Source organism: Neolamprologus brichardi, chromosome 15 (genome assembly GCF_056152115.1).
Source record: "Neolamprologus brichardi isolate AB-2024 chromosome 15, ASM5615211v1, whole genome shotgun sequence".
NCBI classification, from domain to species: Eukaryota; Metazoa; Chordata; class Actinopteri; order Cichliformes; family Cichlidae; genus Neolamprologus; species Neolamprologus brichardi.
In genome coordinates this window covers 4,268,886-4,290,352 of record NC_142118.1, presented here as the reverse complement: position 1 = coordinate 4,290,352, position 21,467 = coordinate 4,268,886, and the positions used below count along the sequence as shown (strand labels likewise).

The window sequence follows — 21,467 nt, the reverse complement described above, 5'->3', positions numbered from 1 at the left end:
TTCCACAGGGCTGGGAAAGCAGTACCACAAACAGCTTGCAACAACAAGAGATGCTTTTGTCCAGGTTACCGCAGCGAAATGACACCGCTAAGCTACCTGCTGCCAATGTTGTCCAGGTCTCCCAGGACAGTCCCTGGGGGCTACCAGACCTGCTGCAGGCCAGACAAATAGATTCAGAAGGAGAGTGAGAGCCCTCGGGAGAATAGGTAACACTGTCAGCCGGTTGTTCAGCTGCAGCATACAGATGAAAACAACCTCTTTCACATGGAGTGTATTTTGGCTTTCAGAGCTATAATCATAGATGATTAGCCTAAGAACTCAATTCCGAGCGGGGACTATTTCTTATTCCTGTCACACTGTCAGAAATTATATTTACCTACCACTTTTCCCAACTGTCTCAAGACATAAAGGGCAACTTCACTGATCAGTGGAAATCAGGCAGGGGTGTTATATTTATTTTAAATATTAAAAGGCTTCACTTCATTTCACAGTGTATGTACAGGTTCACACGTATGACTGCAAGACAGCAGGGATGCTGTGGTGTTCCACATGGCACATTCAGGCCAGAAAAGAGAGAGCCTCAAATCACAATTTTTAAAAACAAATTAAACTAACAGTTTCACTTAAAAGAACCCAAATGCAATACAGCTATGTGCTAACCTAATGCGACATATGCTTTAAATGTTGAATAAACTCGCAACAATCAAACAAAAGCCAATGAAACCTATTTTAGTGTCTTTTAAGCACAAGAGAGACGTCTCGAGAGGAAAATAATACCATCCAATCAGCAGCTGTATCCTGCAGTGGGAAATGGAAATGGATCTGTTGCAATTGAAAAAAAAACTGTTCAATGCGGCATCATTTCCTTCTAAAAAAAAAAAAACATGTATAGTATGACATTAATATGGCAAATTAGTTCAAAAACCTGAAAAAGTAGTAAGTAACTTATTAGACTGCGTTGTGTATACTTGATAGAAAGGCTAGGTTTATATTAGGGCTAAAAAGTCAAGTTCTCCCAGTACATCATCTTGTTGCCAGACCACATCAGCTGGTGGCTGAAGTGATGCCATTCTTCATCCATCTTCATTTGCTAATTCAGTTCATAAGTGGCTGGAGCCTATCCCAGCTGTCATGGGGCAAAGGGCGAAGTACACCCTAGAGAGGTCGCCAGTCTATTGCAGAGCTAACACACAGAGACACACAACCAGTGACACTGAAATTCAAACCTATGCCAATTAACCTAAGTCGTGCATGTCTTTGGAAGCTGGAGTACTTGGGGAGAACCCATGCAACCACGGGAAGATCCAAGCCTTCTTGCTGTCAGGTGAGAGTGCAAACCACTGCACAACCTTGGTTTCAATCTGCATTTTGTAAAATCAAATCTTCTGTCTATAATCGCTACTATATATCTCCTGTCACTAATAGCCAGTATATGTGTGTGTGCACACGTGCATGCATGCATGTGTGTGTGTGTGCATGTGTGGTTTTGCATGAGGTTTGGCTTTTCATTTATGTACATGGAATAAAAGGGAGATCCCCGAACAAAGCCATACTGCCAAATATAAATTACTGCAGATGGAAACAACAGTTCCCCTTTGGCAATAATGATGGACCAAATCACTGCCACAGCTTCCTTCACAGCACAGTGGTCCCTCGCTATAAGGCGGTTCACCCTTCGCGGCCTCGCTGTTTCGCGGATTATTTTTGTGCAAGCTCGTCAAATTTACATAAATCTTAAAGGCAACCCCGGATGCATTTGGCTTCATTCTATAATACTGAACTTATTTTTCTACAAAGGTTTGAACTTCGAGAGCGTTTAAACAAGAGAGAAAAGTGTGAAAATGTTCACGCCTGTCTGAGAAAAGTATATAAAGTGTGTAGTGATGCGTTTTACAGCCTTAAAACATCTATAATAATTGTAAAAAATAAAGTTGGCTACTTCGTGGATTTCACCTGTCGCGGGTTATTTTTAGAACGTAACTGCCTCGATAAACGAGTAGTTGAATAATTTGGTTAATGCATAATCACAATAATTCAAATGGTTCTTTAACTGCATATTTTATATAAACAATGACAGTTATTTTTTATTTTTGCATGTTTTTTGTTTTTGTTTTATGTTTTATCCTCTTAGGAATATTTTCATAATTCTTTTCATTTATATTTAATCAATACAAATATTATTCTGAACGAAGGCTTCACTGGTTTGCTGTTTGTTAAAGACTAAAGGACCTTGACATGTTAAGGACTGATGTCACCCCACAACAGGTGCAGCCCTCTCTTTGGTCTTCTAATACTCATCTCCCTTCTACAGATCAGCATAGGTGGTCCCTCTATTCTATAGGACCCCTATGTTTCTTTTACCACTCCCCTCAATTTATCCCCAGTTCTATTTCCCAGTCTCACTGAGGTGTCAGTGCCAGAAGAAATGGGATGCGTATTTCTGGGCGCAAGCTGCGAGTTTACCATAGCATATTTTTATCACGAAAAGCCAACATGGAATAGGACAGCCATGCACAGCTGCTGGTCTAATTTGCTCTAAGCATGTACAAATAGGACGGCCCACACAGACCATAAAAGTGGAGTGGAGGTTTTGCTCAACGCGGCACTTTTGTCTGACCAGAGGCAATGGGACGCCTTCCAAAGAACAAACAGATCACAAAAGAAAAGAGAAGCGAAAACACACAAAAGCACTCTCACATGAGAGTTAGGAATACAGTAGAAGAACTCAAGAAGATGGACTACTGCTGCTGAGCTGTTTGAAGCAATGTTTGCAAAAGCGAATTCCCTTTTATGCTGAATAGATGAGGTTGTGTCCTCGAGCCCTGTGTACAGGAGCTGCATGCTAAAAGATCTTTTGTTAAAAGGGTTGGCGTAATAAGCAAATGCTTCAGCCAATACCTTTTGATTAGCCTTGTCTCATGATTTCTTGCTTTGTGGTAAATCTTTGTTCTGTCTTCACTGAGATATTTGAATGCTAATCAATAAACATATCAATCAATCAATCAATTAAATTCTTAAGAGTGGCTTCTGATAAATATAACAATGGGATATAAAAATAGCTTGTTTCTTCCTTTGATTTTTTTTTTTAAATTAATCAGGTCAATGTTGATGAACATCAGAATGTAAACATATAAATCCCCTTTTTCTGCAAACAAATTCTCAGCGCTACTTTTCACCTTCAGACCAATGCACCTCCTGTTCATTCTCCATACATTTTATTGCACCACGGAAACTTTTATTTTCTCTGGAGCCAATTGCTCTGGAAATCCCCTGTAGATCCTACAAGTCTTGAACGTTGGTGAAAGTATATACTACATGCCTGCGCATGAATTCGCACACATGTACAAGCACACGCATACACACCAAACGGGCGTGCTTACATATGTCTGAACGGGGTTCCCCTTTAGACACCAGATAAATAACTAACTTCAAACAGTAAACTAGGTGCTAATGAACTGGATCCTGACAGGGTTTGCTTTCCGCGAGCGAGGACCCACCCCACAATGGATTCATTCACGGGATCTCAGCCATGGAAAGTGTTGGTAAAGTAATCCCACTAGAGTTTATGTGACCTTTTCTAACTCCCAGTACGTCTTTCTCCTGTCGTGCCTTTAAGGCTCGGCCAAAGAAAACACTGACCTGCATCAGCTGATACAGGCAGAGGCGACCCATATTTGCATCTTTCAAAATGGCACCCATTCACAACCGGTTGGCAAATGCGGTGAGGAAAGGAACACAACGCCCAGCTTCCTCTTGCGCTGTACCTGTGAGATCAGTCATGGTCACTTCAAGGTCAGGGTCAGTGGTTTTCTTCTCTCTGGGTCTGCAGCACCGGACGTGGCTGAATGGCATCTGAATGCTTCCGTGCAGTCCTCAACATGCGTGACCTGCAAGAAAATATGTTATTTAATCTTCAAAAGCACATGGGCAATGTTCCCACCGTGTGTCTGTGTGAGCTGACAGACCTAATAAAAAAATCGCACCCTTGCTTGTGGCTTTATTCAACGTATTTGAGATATTTCTGCAGGAACAGCAACGTCAGCCACTTCAAACTTTCATGCACACCTGCTGAAACCGACAAAGTATCGTTTTCAACAGCTAAGGACTATGAACTCATCGAGTTTAATATCTGAAAATGTCATCCATGTGTTTTAATTTTGCACAAGCGGGAGTATCTGTCCTAGGCGAGCGATCACTGTCTATCCACATGTCTGTGCTCATTCATATCTTTTATGCTTCTGGGCAGCAAAGCGATGAAATACTGGCCCTGACAGGTAAAGCAATATGCTATGCGATGGAAGTTCTTTTACAGTAGCCCATTTTCAGAAAGAAGCTCGATATTTAAACATATGATATCCTGTTCCAAACCACAGTTCAGAGCAGCCTCTCTTCTAAATGTGAGGGTCACACTGCACTGACAACCTGTATTTATGGCTATCTGACCTGACACCATGAAGTTTTATTTCCATCAGATGTTTCCATGCAAGAAGAAGTGAACAGGGGAAAAAAGGGAATATCAGTGTTGGCTATTGCGCATGGAAAATTCTAGTTTAATTGAAAATCCATGAATTTGTATGTTTTAGCTTTACTTTCAAATTCCCCCCTTTTTTTTTTTAAGTATTTTGAATTTTTATGGGATTGGCTATAGCTTGGTAACATTTTTCAATTTTTACAAGGGTCCAGTGGTTCTCAAGCATAACCGTAAGATCCTTTTACTAAAGCACCTTTAGCTCCACCCGTTTAAACAAACAATTATTTTAAAAATAAAAGAGCTTTTCTGCAGGGCTTTCAGTGCAGTTTAAGGATTACATAATCTATCAGAGGTGGCGTTGGAGCTATTTAGACAAATACAGGCACTTTTCATCAACTCATAGACTGTTTAGTCACTGTGTGTTACACTGTACATCAGTATATATATTCTCTATTGATGATCACACCTCGCCTGCTTCAACTCTCTTGACTGAATTCAAAATGATGCTGACATTTACAGAACAAATACCCCGCATGTTCTTCTTTGTTGAGTTTTTTTACTTAAATAAATAACAGTATGAAATTTCATGAGAGCTATGGGAATCCATGGCTTAAAAATAAATCAGTTCACAAGAAGCAGACATGATTTTAACAGCTTAAAAAAAAACTTATAACACTCTGCAGGCCATAAGGATGTTTAGCCTTTGTTCCCCAGAGTCCTGCACTGTCAAGAGCCTCTCTTGTGCTGTTTCTCAGGGTTTCTGACCCCCTCAGCACCTAGTCCCACAGGACAAAACATGTGGTTTTGTTGGATTGGAAAAAATGGGGAGTTCAGCAGGATGCAGAGGCATAGGTGCAGGGGATATAACCTTATAAAAACAACACCTTTGAACAGTGTTTGAATCAGTATTAAGCCACGAATGAGGCCTCCGCTGACACGTCAAAGAAGACGGTGAGGTAAGTCAGTTCCTTGTTGCATTCGTTACTCCCTCTCACCTATCCCACCTCCCCATCGCATGCCTCAAAGAACACCCCTTCACCCTCCCCGAGCCCACCTCACCCCCAAAGCATAGGGCTCGACGGCATGAATGGAGCATTGTGATGCGTCTCCGTCACGGCAGTGAATGTTTTCACTTCCATTTGATCCGTCGGCGAGGCTGCTAATTGGGTAAGCGTGTTCCCAGGTCACCGGGAGGTTTCTCTTTCCATAAATACAGAGCACCGGCGAAGGCTTCTACAGATGTTGTTTCCCACCCGCTTCCAAGTAGGTTCAGACCAGCTTCAGGGAGTAGATGTAATTTATTGTGTCTAAAACCACAGTCCAAAAGCCTTCCTTCTCTTTCTCTTCATTGCTCTAAAGGCTACATTTTATCATTCTCCCAGGCACCGTAGCATAGGTGATGTTTGTCCTTTCCTCCAGCTCGGACTGTGTGTACCAAGCTGCTCTTAGAACCACAGGTGTCATGATGACATGGGCACGGTGTCCAGCCTTGACAGGTCCAAATTATGTTATTTTCCATTTATCCTTAAACCAATGACACGGTTTATGAGGCTCAGGGTTTATTTGTTTGTTTTTGTCATGGAATTTACATTTCCTCTCTTACATAAGGCCTCAACACAACCTCGTGTGCCAGCACTAAACATTCACAGCAAAAACAGAGAGCTTTGACAAACTCACATGCATGTTTGCTACACCTAGTCTTTGGTGTGTGTGTGATAAAAAAAATTTAATAAAATGGTCAGGAGGCCAGAGAAAGTGTCCTTCAACCTGAATGTCAAGGTTTTTGCCCGCATTGGCACTCAGCATAGCAGGATGAGTGGTCCATGAGTATTTTCCAGTTCCTAGGCTGTTCTTCTGCACTAGACACCAGACGTGGATGGGACAAGTAACAGTAGTCTCTCAGTTAATCTAAAAATATGATTTTTATTCTAAAAAAGCAAAACAAAACAAGTTTTTGTGAACCAAGAGATGGCTTGCACAATTAGAAAGCAACATTAGTCTCCTTTTGAGATATTACAAACAACTTTATTTGCATTATCTCAGTTGATTTAACTCCATCTAATGTTGTGGTAACTTTAGTGGCCACTGTCAGGTCTTTCTTTCTGTCTCCAGAGCAAAAAAAAAAAAAAAAAACATTAATAAAAATTTAAAAAAGAAAATAAAAATAATGAAGTGACATAATTTTAACTACTTTAAATGCTCACTCGGAATTATATTTGTCCATTATATAACATGAATTCAAATATTAAAAACGCTATTTAGTTTACTGTTTCATTTAGTGCCTCCAAGCCTTCTCTCTTCCAACACTGGTGTGGTCAAATGGCGCCACCATGTGGTAGCAGAGGTGTTATCAGGTTTTGAAGGGCCATTGCTTTTATTTCTTTTTTATCTTTTTAGTTTCAAATAGTTGTACAGCACTTTGTTTGAAAGTGCTTTATAAATAAAGTTATTATTATTATTATTATTATTATTATTATTATTATCATCATCATTTCCTTCAACAAGACTGACAATGATTTCAAATTGGATTTGTCTCTCTGCAAATACGTGCAGTCATTAACAGTATTTCAACCAATGCATATGTGTAAAAAGAGATATAATTGATACAATTCGGGAGTATAAAATTTCGTGATAGAAAAAGCTGTTGTTAGGTGTGATTTTGCCAGTGGAAGGCTGACAAGATCTAATAGGTCAAAGTTCACAGTGTTGATGATGTGACAGAGTTATTACGTCCTTTTCCATGAAGGAGATGCTCTTTCATTCAATTTAAAGACATTTATCTTAAAATATAACAGCTTGAATTTCATAAATATGACTTATACGAAAGCAGCTGTATAGGAAAGTTAGCACATTCATCTTTCCTATGGTGGCGACATGAGGTTGATGTCCCTGCCCAGTTTTAGAATCCATTTCTCTCTGAGGTGAAAGTATAGATAGAAACCAGGGGGTGGCAGGCTACACACATGGGCTCACTTCATGCCTAAATGACTAACAAAAAACCACGAAACACACCTACATATTAAAAGCTACAAAGCTGGCTGTAATTCAGCGTGGCTGGGTGGTTGTCAGTAGAACACCATCTGTACAAATGGTAAAAAAAATGCTAACCATCTTTCTTACTGATGTGTTTCATAAGCTGGCAGTACGACTATGTGGAAAAGGCAAACTCAAATGATTCATCTTGATTCACTCATTGAGGAGGATGTGGGAATTATTGAAGGTGGGCTGATCACTTTGAGGTATATAACTGTTCGTGCTGTTTGAGGTCTGTAACTTTAAAAGCCATTTAAACAAAAATAATAATCCTGTTAGGATTACACCATCCGTTGAAAACATTACAACTTACAAATGGACCCTTATGCAAGGATGCATTTATAAGTGCAACTTTAAATGTAAATACAATAAAGTAATAGTAAAAACAATAGAAAAAAGGACAGTCTATCTCTCCATTAATCAGTGGTTAGCGATTTAAATGCAGTAAATGAAGACTAGGGGCAATGCTCACTTCTTCAAAGAAGAAACAGGTTACACTTTATGGATACACTTACCTGTACTTGCTCATTTAGACTGTCTTTCTACCTGTGGAACAACTGCAGAGTTACTTCACTTGTGCAGAAATGATCAAGGACAAAACTGGCAGGAGGAAGTCTCTTTTTGGATCTACAATATTATCTGTAAATTTAAGCTAATGTCAATTTTATCCCATGGTTATCTGAACAAAATGACAATGAACAACCCGTGCTAATGCAGTTGCTGCTAGCTAAAATACAAGACTGTAATATGGGTGCCATACCGAGGGCAACTGTAACGGCTACAATCACAGGCACCTTGTTTGCTTGAATGATGACACAGACATATTTCACTCTTAAAATGAAAATACATGCTTCTTTGTATAAATGCTGACTTTTATATGTGTTAAAACAATATTACCCTACATATTAGTTAAGCCACAGCTGCCCTAAATTAAAAGTATTGGTAATTACCAAAATATTTTTGCTATGTTTCTGTAATGGTTAATTCACATGCATGTACTATTGTTAAACCAATTATTTTGTTATCCATGATTTTTTTTTAATTTTCTGTTTAGAAAAAAACAGCAGAAAAAGGCAAATTATTGATTTTTGATTAAAACGCCGAGTTACAGTTATTTACTTGCATTTGTGAACAGAAATAATTAATTTTATTTCTAGTACTTCATTTATTTTGGTCTCCTCAAAGAAGTCCCAATGTGCCGGCTGAAATTTGGGTATAAAAACATGAATTCAGTCCAGTGAATTCCATGATTTCTAGTTTTAAACAAGTTTTTGACATATTTCTAAAATACATTTTTTCTTGTTTTCATGAGAGGTAGTCTAATAGACAAATAAACAAAAACAAACAAACAAATATACACAGAATGCGTTTTTAAATAAACATATAAAATGCTCTTCACCTTTTTTGTGTTATTTTGCAAAGCTCTGTTCTGTCATTTGGTCGTATATTACATGAGTAATAATATTTGAGTAAAATGTACTTTTTATTTACATCAGAAAATAATATCTAATTATCACTGGAACAATGGCCAGGTCTCTTGGAAAAATAGAAAGAATATTTTTGCCTTGAATATACAACCTAAAATACCCAACATCTAAACAAATCTGAAAGTGCATAGGCCATTATTTTGAAGATTTCTTCAGTTTGAGACACAGTGGGTTAGCATGATGTATTTTTTAGTGATACAACTTCCCGCATCTACTCTTACAATTGCCTCCAAAATGGGCAACTGTAACAATCTGACTTTTTGTACGATAGTCTTCCTGGTCCTTATTAGTAAAAATATATTAACAGTACCATGGTGAACATTTTTGTTTCTCAAAAAGATGATTAGCATTTCAAGTAGTCTGTAAATTATGAAGGTACATTTTAAAACAACAATAAAAAAAAACCTCTCTTAGTATAATGTCAAACCAAATTAAATTTAATAACCTCGTGTTGACATCTCTATTTGAGCCAACTAAGAGCTGCCGTTTTCTTGTTATTTCCACAATAACAAAATGACAGTATTAGCTAAGTGGCTGAGTATGTTCACTGAAATATTTTTGTTAGCATTGATAAACTTGCTAGCTTTAGCTGGTCTGTAGCTTTTAACCACTGAGACGGACAGTATGGTAGTTTGTTCATTTTATTTCTCATATTTTGCTGAAAACACTTAAACAGCCGTCCGTATACTGTGCCTTAGAACAAACTCACCTCTGTGGGATATTATGCTACGTGCACCTCGGCCACTTCCTCCTACGTTCCCACCTCCGTTCTCTACCTGTGTGAACTGGGCGTGTTTTACTCCCAAAGGAGCCTCATTCTCGGGGTCAGTCCACTTCCCAAGAAAATATCCAGGAATTGCTCACTGGCAGGAAACTTTAATTTAAGGTAAGAATGGGTTTCTTATTCTCGGTTGGGAAATTTGTATATACTTGATAGGAGGAGACGTTACCGTTATTTTACTACGGAATTTGATCTCTGAAGATGAAAAAAAAAAAATCACAACACATGATCGCGATGACCCTGTTGGGATTTATCCGTAGGCCTATATAGGGCTCCCAAAACTGTTCTGGGAATCCTGAATTCTTGGAAAGTTTCTGTTTATGAAAGTTTCTAAAGAAAGTTTGCTATCATTTTTCATAATTTTGAATGATTTAAGGAGTGTTTCTGAGCTTAGTGACTATTTACAGTGAATAAGGAATCGCTGAGGCCTTTTTTTTTACGTGGTGTGGGCGTCCTGTATGAGGAGTTCCAATATGAGATCTCATTAAATTGTATATTTTTGCATGAATATATTTGCTTTTCTCTTATTAAGGCTTTTGCATTAAAACAAATTTGCTGTCTCCATCAGTTTTTTTGCAGCTAGTGTAATACTATGCCAGTGAATTCATCATACTCCGACACATCTCAACAAGCTTTCCCTCAGCAGGCATGCAAGCTCCAACTTTTTACTGCACCCTACAGCAGCGCATAGTGCAGGAAGGGAGCAGCACAAAGAAAGCAGAGTGTGTGTATATAAAAAAAATCATCATTGCGACAACACAGTATCAAAAAGTCACTGATATACAGTGTTGCGGTGAATAGTTCAGATTAGTTTGTGTCAGAGTTTTCATGTCTTTATTTCCCACATTTCAGAGCTCAGATGTGATATAAATGTAGGCTGGTGCAGTGTGTGGAGATTGTTGTTTTGTATGATCTCTCCTGCACCAGATTCGTGTCCCTGCTCGTCACACATTCCACAGCTGTGCTGCTCCTCCTCCCCCTTTCCTTTCTTATCTGCCTTATGTCTTTTATCTATCACTCAACCTTATTAACATCAACCAATCAATCTCCCAGATGTGTGCTGTTATACTAGGTTGTGTCGCGTTTGTTAGCGCATGCTGCATGCTCTGCAGTCTGATCTGTTTTCCTTCCGCCCGTCGGTGTGTTCGCTGGTGTCTTATTTATAAATGGTATTGAGTAGATCGGGGGCTGCAGTATCATTGCAGAGACACTGCAGCAGAAGCAGAGTTCGAATCTACTCCATACGCGGCAACTCAGGGACAGAAACAGTAAGGGATGTGTGGTGGTGAAATCTTTGCCAAGTAAATCAGGATGTTGAGAAACACTCAATCCTCTGACTCAATCCCAGATATTTCCTTATTATCCGAACAAACGGGATCAGCAAAATAATCCACATTTTAGAGTAATTCCCCTCACTAAGTGCTTAATTAGAGATAGTAGTTTCCTTCTAAGATCCCCTGTGCTGTGCCCCTGTGGTCGCGTTCACTAAACCTGTGAGCACCCCCACCTTTTTTTTAATAATCTCTTCATTGTCTTTTTAGAACAGGACCATGGTTACACCTGCAAAGTATGGAGACACATCGTGGCAGCTATCTGTGCAGGTGGATCAAAAGGAAGGTGACGAGTCCATGAAATTTAAGATGAGGGTGATGGGAGACTTGCACATCGGTGGCCTCATGCTTAAGCTGGTGGAGAAAATCAGTAAGTGTGCTTAGCACGGATGTGTTTCTGCATAGTGGTTGGAAGGAATTTTAAAAGTGTGTAACTACAAAGGCTAACAAAGAACCTCAACCTACATGTGGTGCTACAACAGCTCTGTTAGCCAAGCCACACCCTTGTTTGAGCTGCATTCTTCTACACTACGGTGCCATTGTGTTGTCACAGTGCGCCAACTTGTGTAGCCCCAGGGGCCAAAGTTCAGCCAGTCTCTGATCTGATATCAATTTACGCTCCTCTATAAACACAGAGGAGCTAATGTGGCTAACTTGAAGGCAACTTTATGGAGGTGATTCAAAGAGCATGGGACATAATAAATGACTAAGCGGCTTGTCATCAACAGATGGATTTCAGCCCAGCACCATAAGATGATGTCAGGTAGACTCATTAAACCACACCACCTACACAACCGTGGGAGCGGAAAATATTTGTGACGCTAGCAGATGTAGTTGTTGGTGAAGTATGTTACCTACGGAGCCAGAACCTCCCCCTGAAGGCTCTTTAAACCCGACATGTAAATTAGTGCAATAACTTGATGTGTGAACTACCCCTTAAACCTGACATGTGATAATAATATGCGGGTGATAAAATGTCTTACTTAATACGTCTGCCTTGCAGAGGCTCCTCAGGACTGGTCGGACCATGCTTTGTGGTGGGAACAGAGGAAATGCTGGCTGCTCAAGACCCACTGGACCTTGGACAAGTATGGGATCCAGGTAAGATGAATTCTTACACCCAAAGGAATGTGGAATTTCCCTTAAAATATCCAATGGGAAGGTGTTCTTCAGTCAAATCTGGCTAAATAAATTGCGTGTGTTCTTGCAGCTCTTAAAGATGTAGAGAGGTTTTATATAACATGTTGGAAGCTATTAAATAAAATTATATCCTCCCACTCTTATTGACCTATTCACTGTAGCCAAAGCCATATAGGTACATAATAATGTTTCATATCTTATCCAGTCAAGTAATGTTTAAGCCCAAGTACAAACCCTGATTCCAGTAATGGTGTAAAAAATGTGGACAAAAACACCAAAGTATAAATTAATATTTATTTTAAATCTCCATTAGTTCTACTGCAATGGCAGACATTTTTTACTACATGCACACCAACATGATATTGATAATACTGGGTTTCCAACACAAAGTAAATATACAGGATATACACTGGCTTGACACCTGAAGTGTCATGGCTACTGGACGGACTTGCGCGCAGACAGTTCTTTCTTTGAGAACAAAAGGGGATTATTTATTTACAACAGGGATCACCTCAGTGCTATATATATGTACAGTGAGTTGGGAGGGGAGCCCTGGACCCCACACACGCTTCCTCTTCCACACAGTCACCGCCACAGCTCCTCCACACACACGTTGTCACACCCGGGCAGGTCCCGTGATTTGGTCCAGAAGAGAGATATCCACACACAGAATTCAACGTTAGTTCCACAGCAAAATACACACAGGGGATTCTTTTGATAATGCCGAGAGCACGAACTCAGGAGGTTCACCGTTCCAGCGGTGAGCTGTTCTGTGCCACTGCCTTAAATAGCAGCTGGGGAAATCAGCCAGATCAGCAGCAGGTGGAGACAATCACACAGGTGGTGGGCCAAGAGCGAGAGCCCGTAACGAGCTCCACCCAGACAGAAAGGAGGAGGAGAGACAAAGAAAACAAAAACAAAACACAACAACATCTGTAGCCAGCGTGAGCCAGCCAGAGAGACACGGGGACCGTGACATGAAGCTAATATAAATACAATTCATTTTGCTACACAGGCTGATGCTGAGCTGCGCTACACACCCCAGCATAAACCACTGCTACTGCAGCTTCCCAATATGAAAACCATCCAAATGACCGTCAGCTTCTCCAATGTGGTCTTCAAGACGGTGACAGACATCTGCAGAATACTCAGTAAGCGTCTGTTTCTTCCGATTGCTCTCTCCCGCACTATTATAGCTCTGATTTTGAATGCCTCATTCACTGTTCTAAGTTCAAGGTTCAAGTTCCTTCCCATATTCTTCCTGTCTGCTCCTGCTTTGCACCATTTCAGACATTAGAAGACCAGAAGAACTGTCACTGCTGAAGCCTCCGGATGATGCCTCCAAAAAGAAGAAGAAGAAAGATAAGGACTCAGAGCAGGAGGAGATTTGGGACATAGATTTACTCAGTGGGGGACCAAGTGGAACAGGTAAAGAAAAAGATGTGCAATAGAAATAGATGGTCTTTCATGTGCCTTGAAAGACTCTCTAAGCCTATCTAAGGGAATTGGTGCTGTTTACAACGATATGTGCATCTGATTCGTTACTTTCTGTGCGCTGCATTTTGTATAAAGTTCATTTAATCTAAAGAAAAAAAGGTATATAAACATACATATTTTCAAGATATATGAATAGAGCATCCCCACCTTAGTTTAAAGCTTTGCACGGTATGTAGTGCATCTGTGATCTGAAAGGGCACATTTCTCAACAGTGAGATCTGACAGAATTGTTCAGTATGCTGCCGTGTTCTCCAGGAACACCCACTCTACAAAGTTCATACTCTGCACCATTTCCAAGTTATATTCTAACTTTGGCTTCTTGGAATTTGGATTTTAAATGCAGTACCTTTATATTTAGTATAAATATGAAGATATGTTGAATCTTAGCTAATCATTAGCCCTTTATTTCCCTCAAACTAGGCCCCATGTATAGTAAGACCATGAAAGCAACCTATGACCCAGAGAATGGGATGCCAATGTCTGCCACCAGCGTTTGGTTTGGAGAAAATCCTCTTGCAGAATCTCAGACAAACTTGCCACCTGCCGAGCTGGCCAAGATGTATCAGCCGTTGTCACTGGTGGACAAAGCAGTCAACAATGCAGGGTAGAAACCGACCGGATTTCCTATCTCAAGCTGATTATTATACATTGAGAGATATTTCTTTCCCTAGATAAACATTTGATTTTGTTGTTGTTATAATAAACAGGTGGTTGGACTCATCCCGTTCACTTATGGAGCAAGACATTCAAGACTATGACAAGCTACTACTGCGCTTCAAGTACAATGTCTTCTTTGACATCAATCCTAAGGTAAGAGATCCAAGGTGAAGACAAAAAAAGGAAAATGTTGAACTAAAACCGCATTTTTCTGTGTTTTAGTATGATGGCGTCAGGATAACCCAGCTATATGAGCAGGCCCGCTGGTCTATCCTGTTGGAAGAGATAGACTGCACTGAAGAGGAAATGCTGATGTTTGCATCTTTACAGGTGAGAAAAATTTGCCATTGCAGAAAGCAAGCAAATGATTTTTTTTTACAGTTGAAGTTGTTTAAATGTGATGCAATCATTATTGTTTGCTTGCATATACTACGCGTGGAAGATTATTAAATGTAACCCTTGTTACCCTTCGCATGAGGATGGTTTGGTTGATGAGTGTCAGGGTTAATGAGAAAACTGTTGTGTGGCCCAATAAAATAGCACTTGGAGAGCACAAACCTCCTCCAACTCAGCTCACTATCTATCCGATATTTCTTTTTAGGGGAATAGTTTTATATTTAGTATATTTACATTTTGTTTCTTTGTTCTTTTTAAATGTACTTTTAGACCAAACCAAGAGCCACGTGCAGGCTTTTGTTATTTGCTCTGCTGAAATCCATTTTAGTATACTTGACAGTTTTTGCATATAATTATTTTTTATTTATGTGGATTTAGTAGGTGTGTAATATTAATTTCACTGTTTAAATGTTAAGTAATAAATATTATTTTTTACCTCCAAAAAACTTTTTTTTTTTTTACATGTATTCAACTTTTTATGTATTTAAATGGGTATAACCCGTTACTATAACAAAGTTGTAATAAATAATGAGATATTTAGAATATATGTCATTCATACTCACAGGATCAGTAGGAAACATAGTTTTAAATAGCTCAGTATAGCACTATTATCACTTTGACTTTCTGATCGGTGTATTAATTTTGAAGGAGAGGACAATGTGACACGATAGTTTTAATCATGTCACATTGTGTTCATTTTTATATGGCACTTTCTATATTCTGATAATAAGTTATAAGGCTTTTTGTCAATTTTCAATTAAGAGTTTTAATGGCTTGTTAGCATGACCTTACTCCACACACACGCTAAGTTTTACCAGGATTCATTCAAAATGTTTGTTGTGTTGACAGACAGAATGCCATGCCAACTGTCCCAAAAACACAACTTTCTTGGCAGAAGTAATAATGAACTATATTTCAAATTTCAAGATGCTTCACATAACAAATTACTCCTTATTCATTTGACTGGCTGTTTTTGGATAAATGCTCAGATTTGGATCCTGAGGACTATAAAGCTATAGATTGTATGTCATTATACATTACACTAGTATGCCTTGTTTTATGAGAAGTGTAAACTTTCCTTTGGTAAAGTTTTCAAATGAAGATCACGACATGCAATTCTTCAGGGCCACAGTAATGCAGCTTTTTTAGTCTTTGATACAGTTTGTGTTTTTCTTAACGCTCATAGTACAGCAGAGTGAGGTGGGTGCCTAAATCCATCTGAGGACATGTCAGGACATGAGGAAAATCCCAGTGGAAGAGGAGGAAAGGAGGGGGAGGCAGGGAAACGAGTCATACAGTTAAAGACAGAGTAGCAGAAAAGCTAGTACGTTAATAATTAGAATGCCCCAACAGACACAATAGGAAGAAGCTGATTATTACCTGGTGTTTTAGCTGCAACATGATGAGTGTCCTGATTTCATCCCATCTCTGGTGACTTCAGCTATTATTTTGCAACGACTGGGACAGTGATTCAGAGATCACAGATTCAAAGGGAATGCTGCACTCACCTACACATTGGTGCAAAGGCTGGCACGCTGGGCTGTGCTCAAACCTCCCGCTGACTCATGCCAGCCTTGCATAACCTCCTAAGTCATGTCGGAGAACTTCATTACCACTTGTAGTTGTTAAGCCCAGTGCAGATTCTTAGCTTTTTGAGATTCCTAACCAGAAGTCTTTGTCCCAACAGTATCGCATTTGTAAACTGACCGTGTCCACTGAACCTCTGAACAACTCTAATGAACCAGAAATTGACGAAATAGAGGCAGCCCTATCCAACCTGGAGGTGACACTCGAGGCCGGGCACACAGACAAAATTCTGGTAAACATATTTTTAATAACCAAATGTTTTCACCTCTGTTGCAGTAGAATACCTGCTCTGAAGCTGAGGTTGATAGACAAGCCTTAGCTAATTGCACGCATGGGATAATTGACAGTTGTTTGTCTTGCCCCCAGGAAGACATTACAGACGTCCCAGAGCTGGCAAATTCCCTCCGACTGTTTAGGTAAACCCAACTTTAAATATATTACATTTATATTGCACAAAGATGCTAATCATTCATCATCATAGTAATGTGTGTGCATGCTGCCCTTAAATAACCAAATTTAAGGTTTATAAGATCAACATTTGTTAGAGATCAAAGGCGTACTGGATAAACATAAAATATTCTGTTTTAAAATTCATTTTGTGTGTTTTTTGTCTCTGATTCATGCTCCTGTTTTATAATGTCCCCGAGGATATCTGATAATTAATGAAAGGCTCTCAGAATTGCTGCTCTGAACGAGCAGCCTCCGTTATTAAAAAATAAGACTTTATGCACATTTTAAAACATTTAATGCAGTTTTGCTTAAACAAATGTACTTTTTCAATGCTAAATCAGGCCAAAAAGACTGACGCTGCGCCAATACAAAGAGTACTGGTTTGTATTTAAGGACACCACCATCTCTTACTACAAGAACAAGGAGGCCTCCAGTGGAGAACCAATAGAGCAGTTTCACCTCCGAGGTCAGTAAAAAAGAATTGTGTGAAAAAATTATTAATAAGTTTGAATTTAAATGGGCCCTATTATGCTTTTCTTTATTTCATAACTTTATTTCACATTATCAAACATGGCGATTGTTTCAAATAAAGAGCTCTGCATATATATAAGGATATATATATGCGATCCTGTGTACCAAAAGTTCAGGAGTCACACAGCATACCTCCCTGTAGCTTCTCTCCTCCTGTCATCCCCCCAAAACCTCATCCTAATGGAGACTGTGTCTACTCACAAACCACCAAAAAGAATCAGCAACAAATGATTTAAGCATAAAAAGACAAAGAAAGAACTCCACCAAAAAGTAAAAGTGTTAAATGTGGATTATTTACCTTTAGATATCTCTCTTCTAAGTCCCTGTTAGGCAAGGCAAGGCAAGTTTATTTATATAGCACAATTCAACGACAAGGTGATTCAAAGTGCTTTACAGAGACATTAGAAACAAAAACAAATAAAAAGCATGATTTAAAATTGATTAATAAAGCAAACAAACTAACTAATTAACAAACAAACAAACAAAACAGTATATAAAATCAAAAGAGATAAAATCAGAACAGTAGATAAAATCAGTAGTTAAAATGTAAGTTTTGAAATTTAAGCTTAAGTGCCGATTTGGTGCTTTATTTAAATACAGCTGAGAACAGGTGAGTCTTCAACCTGGATTTAAATAAACTGAGTGTTTCAGCTGATCTGAGGCTTTCTGGGAGTTTGTTAGTAGATAATGTAATGATAATAATCAACATGTTGATTTTTTTTGGCCTTACAGAAACCTGGTTACAGCAGGATGAATATGGTAGTTTAAATGACAACACCCCCAAGTCATACTAATTGTCAGAGTCCTTAAAGCACAGGCCGAGGAGGAGAACTGGCAGCAATCTGCCAATGTTTGTCAATCAACAAAAGAACCAGTCAGTTTTAATTAATTTGAAAGCCCGACTCTTAGCCTTGTAAATCATAATTAGAAAACAAAAAATAACACACATAAAAAAACTGTTTTATTTGTCATAACTACAGTCCTCCTGGCCCTTATACAGTTTCTTTCTAAATTCTTTGAGTTTTTATCTGATTTTGTGTTCCGCTTTCATAAAATAACAAGGTGGGGGATTTTAACATTTATGTAGCTGCTGAGAACAACACGATCTACGTGACGTCATAAACACTGCATTTAATCTGTTATTAGAATCAATGGCGTCTGTCAAAATGTAAATAAGCCCACCCACCATTTTTATAACACTCTGGACTTAATTTTGTATGCCACATGCCAGAATAAACAGTTAACAGGATTCCCCAAAACCTTCTTTACTGTAGGGGCTTTATCTTACAATATAAAGCACCTTGGGGGGACTGTTTTTTTTTGTAATTTAGTGCTATATAAATACATTTGAGATGAAATTTAATTGAAATTGCTGTTGGTAATGATTTCAGTAAGAGCAGATTATTATGGTCACATAGGCACATAGCTCTGTTTACAAGGAGCAGCCAGTCAGACAGTGGAAGAAAAGGAGGGAATGAGAGGAGCTAAAACCAGTTGTGGATGAACTGAAGAGCTGCAAAGACCCAGTACAAGATGAGAAAGAATTATGTTAAAGTATGAATATGCAAAGCTACATTAATAGAGACAAGCACTAAAAATACATAGCTGGAAAAAAAAAAGGTTAGTCTCCCACTGAGAACCAAATGAGAATGATCATTTCCCCTCAAAGGCTAGAAAAACAGAGAACCAAAGTATTCTGATCATTTCATATATGATGTGAAATTGAGATATAAAATGTAATTCTTTAATATCATTTTTAAGCTGCCACAAAGACAGCAGTTATATTCTGTGACAATATTCTGTTAGAGATCTGTTGTATCTATCCATTCTTATATTACCATCTCCTCTTCTTGATTCCCAGGCTGTGAGGTGGTCCCTGATGTCAATGTCACTGAAAAGAAGTTCGGCATCAAGCTTCTGCTGCCCGTGGCTGATGGAATGAATGAGGTGTACATCCGATGTGACAATGTAAGCCCCATCTTATCATTCATATAAGTAAAGAGAATGTTTTCAAAGCAAAATCTTTACTTTTTGAGATTATGTGCTTCTTTTCTGTCAATACCAGTAAGTCTTCTTTATTTAAAAAAAAAATGCCTTGTGTATATTTGTGCATATAAACATGAGAAATTTGAGGCAAACTTTACACCTTGTTATTCTGTTCCTTCCCTTTGGACCAGGAAACCCAGTACGCTAAGTGGAAAGCTGCATGTGTCCTCGCTTCCAAAGGCAAGACAATGGCGTACAGCTCTTACAAAACAGAAGTGAAGCACATTCAATCTTTTCTGCAAATGAAGAACCTGGCGCCCCCTCCTGGTCAAGCAGCTCCTGACGTCGAAGCGATGGATATGAATGCCGAGTGTTTTGTTTCGCCACGATATGCAAAGAAACACAAGACCAAACAGGTTCGTCTTAGTTTCGTCATATTTTACTTTGCCGACAGCTATCTTTTTTTTTTAAGTATTATTATTTAATTTGCCTTTGATTTCTGCATCAAGCTTACCGCACGTATCCTCGAGGCACACCAAAACATAGCACAGCTGTCCCTGGTGGAGGCCAAGATGCGCTTCATCCAAGCATGGCAATCACTCCCAGAGTTTGGTATCAAATACTACATTGTCAGGTACGGTGAAAGGACTGATATAATAGACGTTCAATGTCATTTATGAATGATAATCCAAGAGGTTTTCCTTTTGCTTATTTTTCAATCATTCAGATTCAAAGGGAGTAAGAAGGATGAAATTCTTGGGATTTCATATAACCGCATGATTCGTATTGACATGTCTACTGGGCTGCCTGTCACCACATGGAGATTCTCCAACATGAAGCAGTGGAATGTCAACTGGGAGATAAGACAGGTGAGGGATTGTTTTTTTTCTTCCTTCATTCAGGACATTTCTGGTGTATTATCTACAGACAGCATTACTTTAAATCCTGAATCTCTTGTATGTAATTACAGGTGGCCATAGATTTTGATCAACAGGTGTCAATAGCCTTCTCCTGTGTGAGCTGTGACTGCAAGGTAGTCCACGAGTTCATCGGTGGTTACATCTTCCTCTCCACGCGATCTAAAGACCAGAATGAAACACTAGATGAAGAACTGTTCCATAAACTTACCGGAGGCCAAGAATGAGCAAAGATGTATTAGTCTATGCTTTTTTTTTAAAAAGCATTGATCGCTTATTTACATTTATGTTACAGTGTGAAAATAGAGCATCCGCTAGCTGCAGTGGTCCATAAACACTGACCACATCAGTGACAGAAGAAATGTGATACCAAATCACAGTGAGATAAAGTGATATATTTTTACCCAGAGAAGAATGCTATGATCATTTTTCATCGTATATCTTGTTTTAATCAGTTATGCCAATGTTCCCCGCACTAGGAAAATAACGCTGTTGATGTAAATATGTCAAGACTATGTCAAAAGTCTGGATGAACTGATGTTTTCAAGAAGTACACTTTTTTTTCCAGCTGCACAAATGTATTCATTTCAAAAAGTAAAAAGTAATTAAAGGATTTTTTTTTTATTTTGCAACTTGTTTCACTTTTTTTTTTTTTTTTGGCTTACAGTTTTTATAATTAGGGCTCGCCACAGCAAATTATCCCTCCCTGTTTCTTGCATTCTTCCTCTAAAACAGGGGTGGGCAATTCCAGATCTCGAGGGCCGGTGTCCTGCAGATTTTAGATCTCACCTTGGGTCAACACACCTGAATCACATGATTAGTTCATTACCAGGCCTCTGGATAACTTCAGGACATGTTGAGGAGCTAATTTAACCATTTAAATCAGCTGTGTTGGTTCAAGGACACGTCTAAAACCTGCAGGGACACCGGCCCTCGAGACCTGGAGTTACCCACCCCTGCTCTAAAACCAACTCTCTGCTTGTCCTCCTTAACTACGTCCATCATATCAGCAAGTCCCTACATCCAAAATCCCTACTCTCAGCCCCACAATCCTTCTTTCTCGCCACCTCCAAACATGCCTTCCCCTTCTTCTCCTCCTCCTCCGTCTGCAGCCAACAGTAGTACTAGCACAGTGCTGGTCAACAATCGCCCCAAATCTTCTCTTGCCTTCAAGCCAGGCCTTTACAGTAGCCACTTCAACAT

The 21,467-nt window shown here is 39.1% G+C and overlaps 1 protein-coding gene across 1 annotated transcript; it reads left to right on the top strand.

Annotated features, from left to right (window-relative positions):
- Nucleotides 1-9,784: 9,784 nt before the first annotated feature.
- fermt1 (FERM domain containing kindlin 1) lies at nucleotides 9,785-20,872 on the top strand. The gene is made up of 16 exons (XM_087852003.1): nucleotides 9,785-9,877; nucleotides 11,314-11,473; nucleotides 12,107-12,204; nucleotides 13,259-13,394; nucleotides 13,534-13,671; nucleotides 14,161-14,344; nucleotides 14,448-14,550; nucleotides 14,620-14,727; nucleotides 16,481-16,612; nucleotides 16,747-16,796; nucleotides 17,172-17,296; nucleotides 19,223-19,329; nucleotides 19,539-19,763; nucleotides 19,857-19,981; nucleotides 20,075-20,216; nucleotides 20,318-20,872. The coding sequence occupies exons 2-16, from the start codon at nucleotides 11,323-11,325 to the stop codon at nucleotides 20,489-20,491; spliced, it is 1,998 nt and encodes a 665-aa protein (XP_087708129.1). The 5' UTR covers nucleotides 9,785-9,877; nucleotides 11,314-11,322; the 3' UTR covers nucleotides 20,492-20,872.
- Nucleotides 20,873-21,467: the final 595 nt, after the last annotated feature.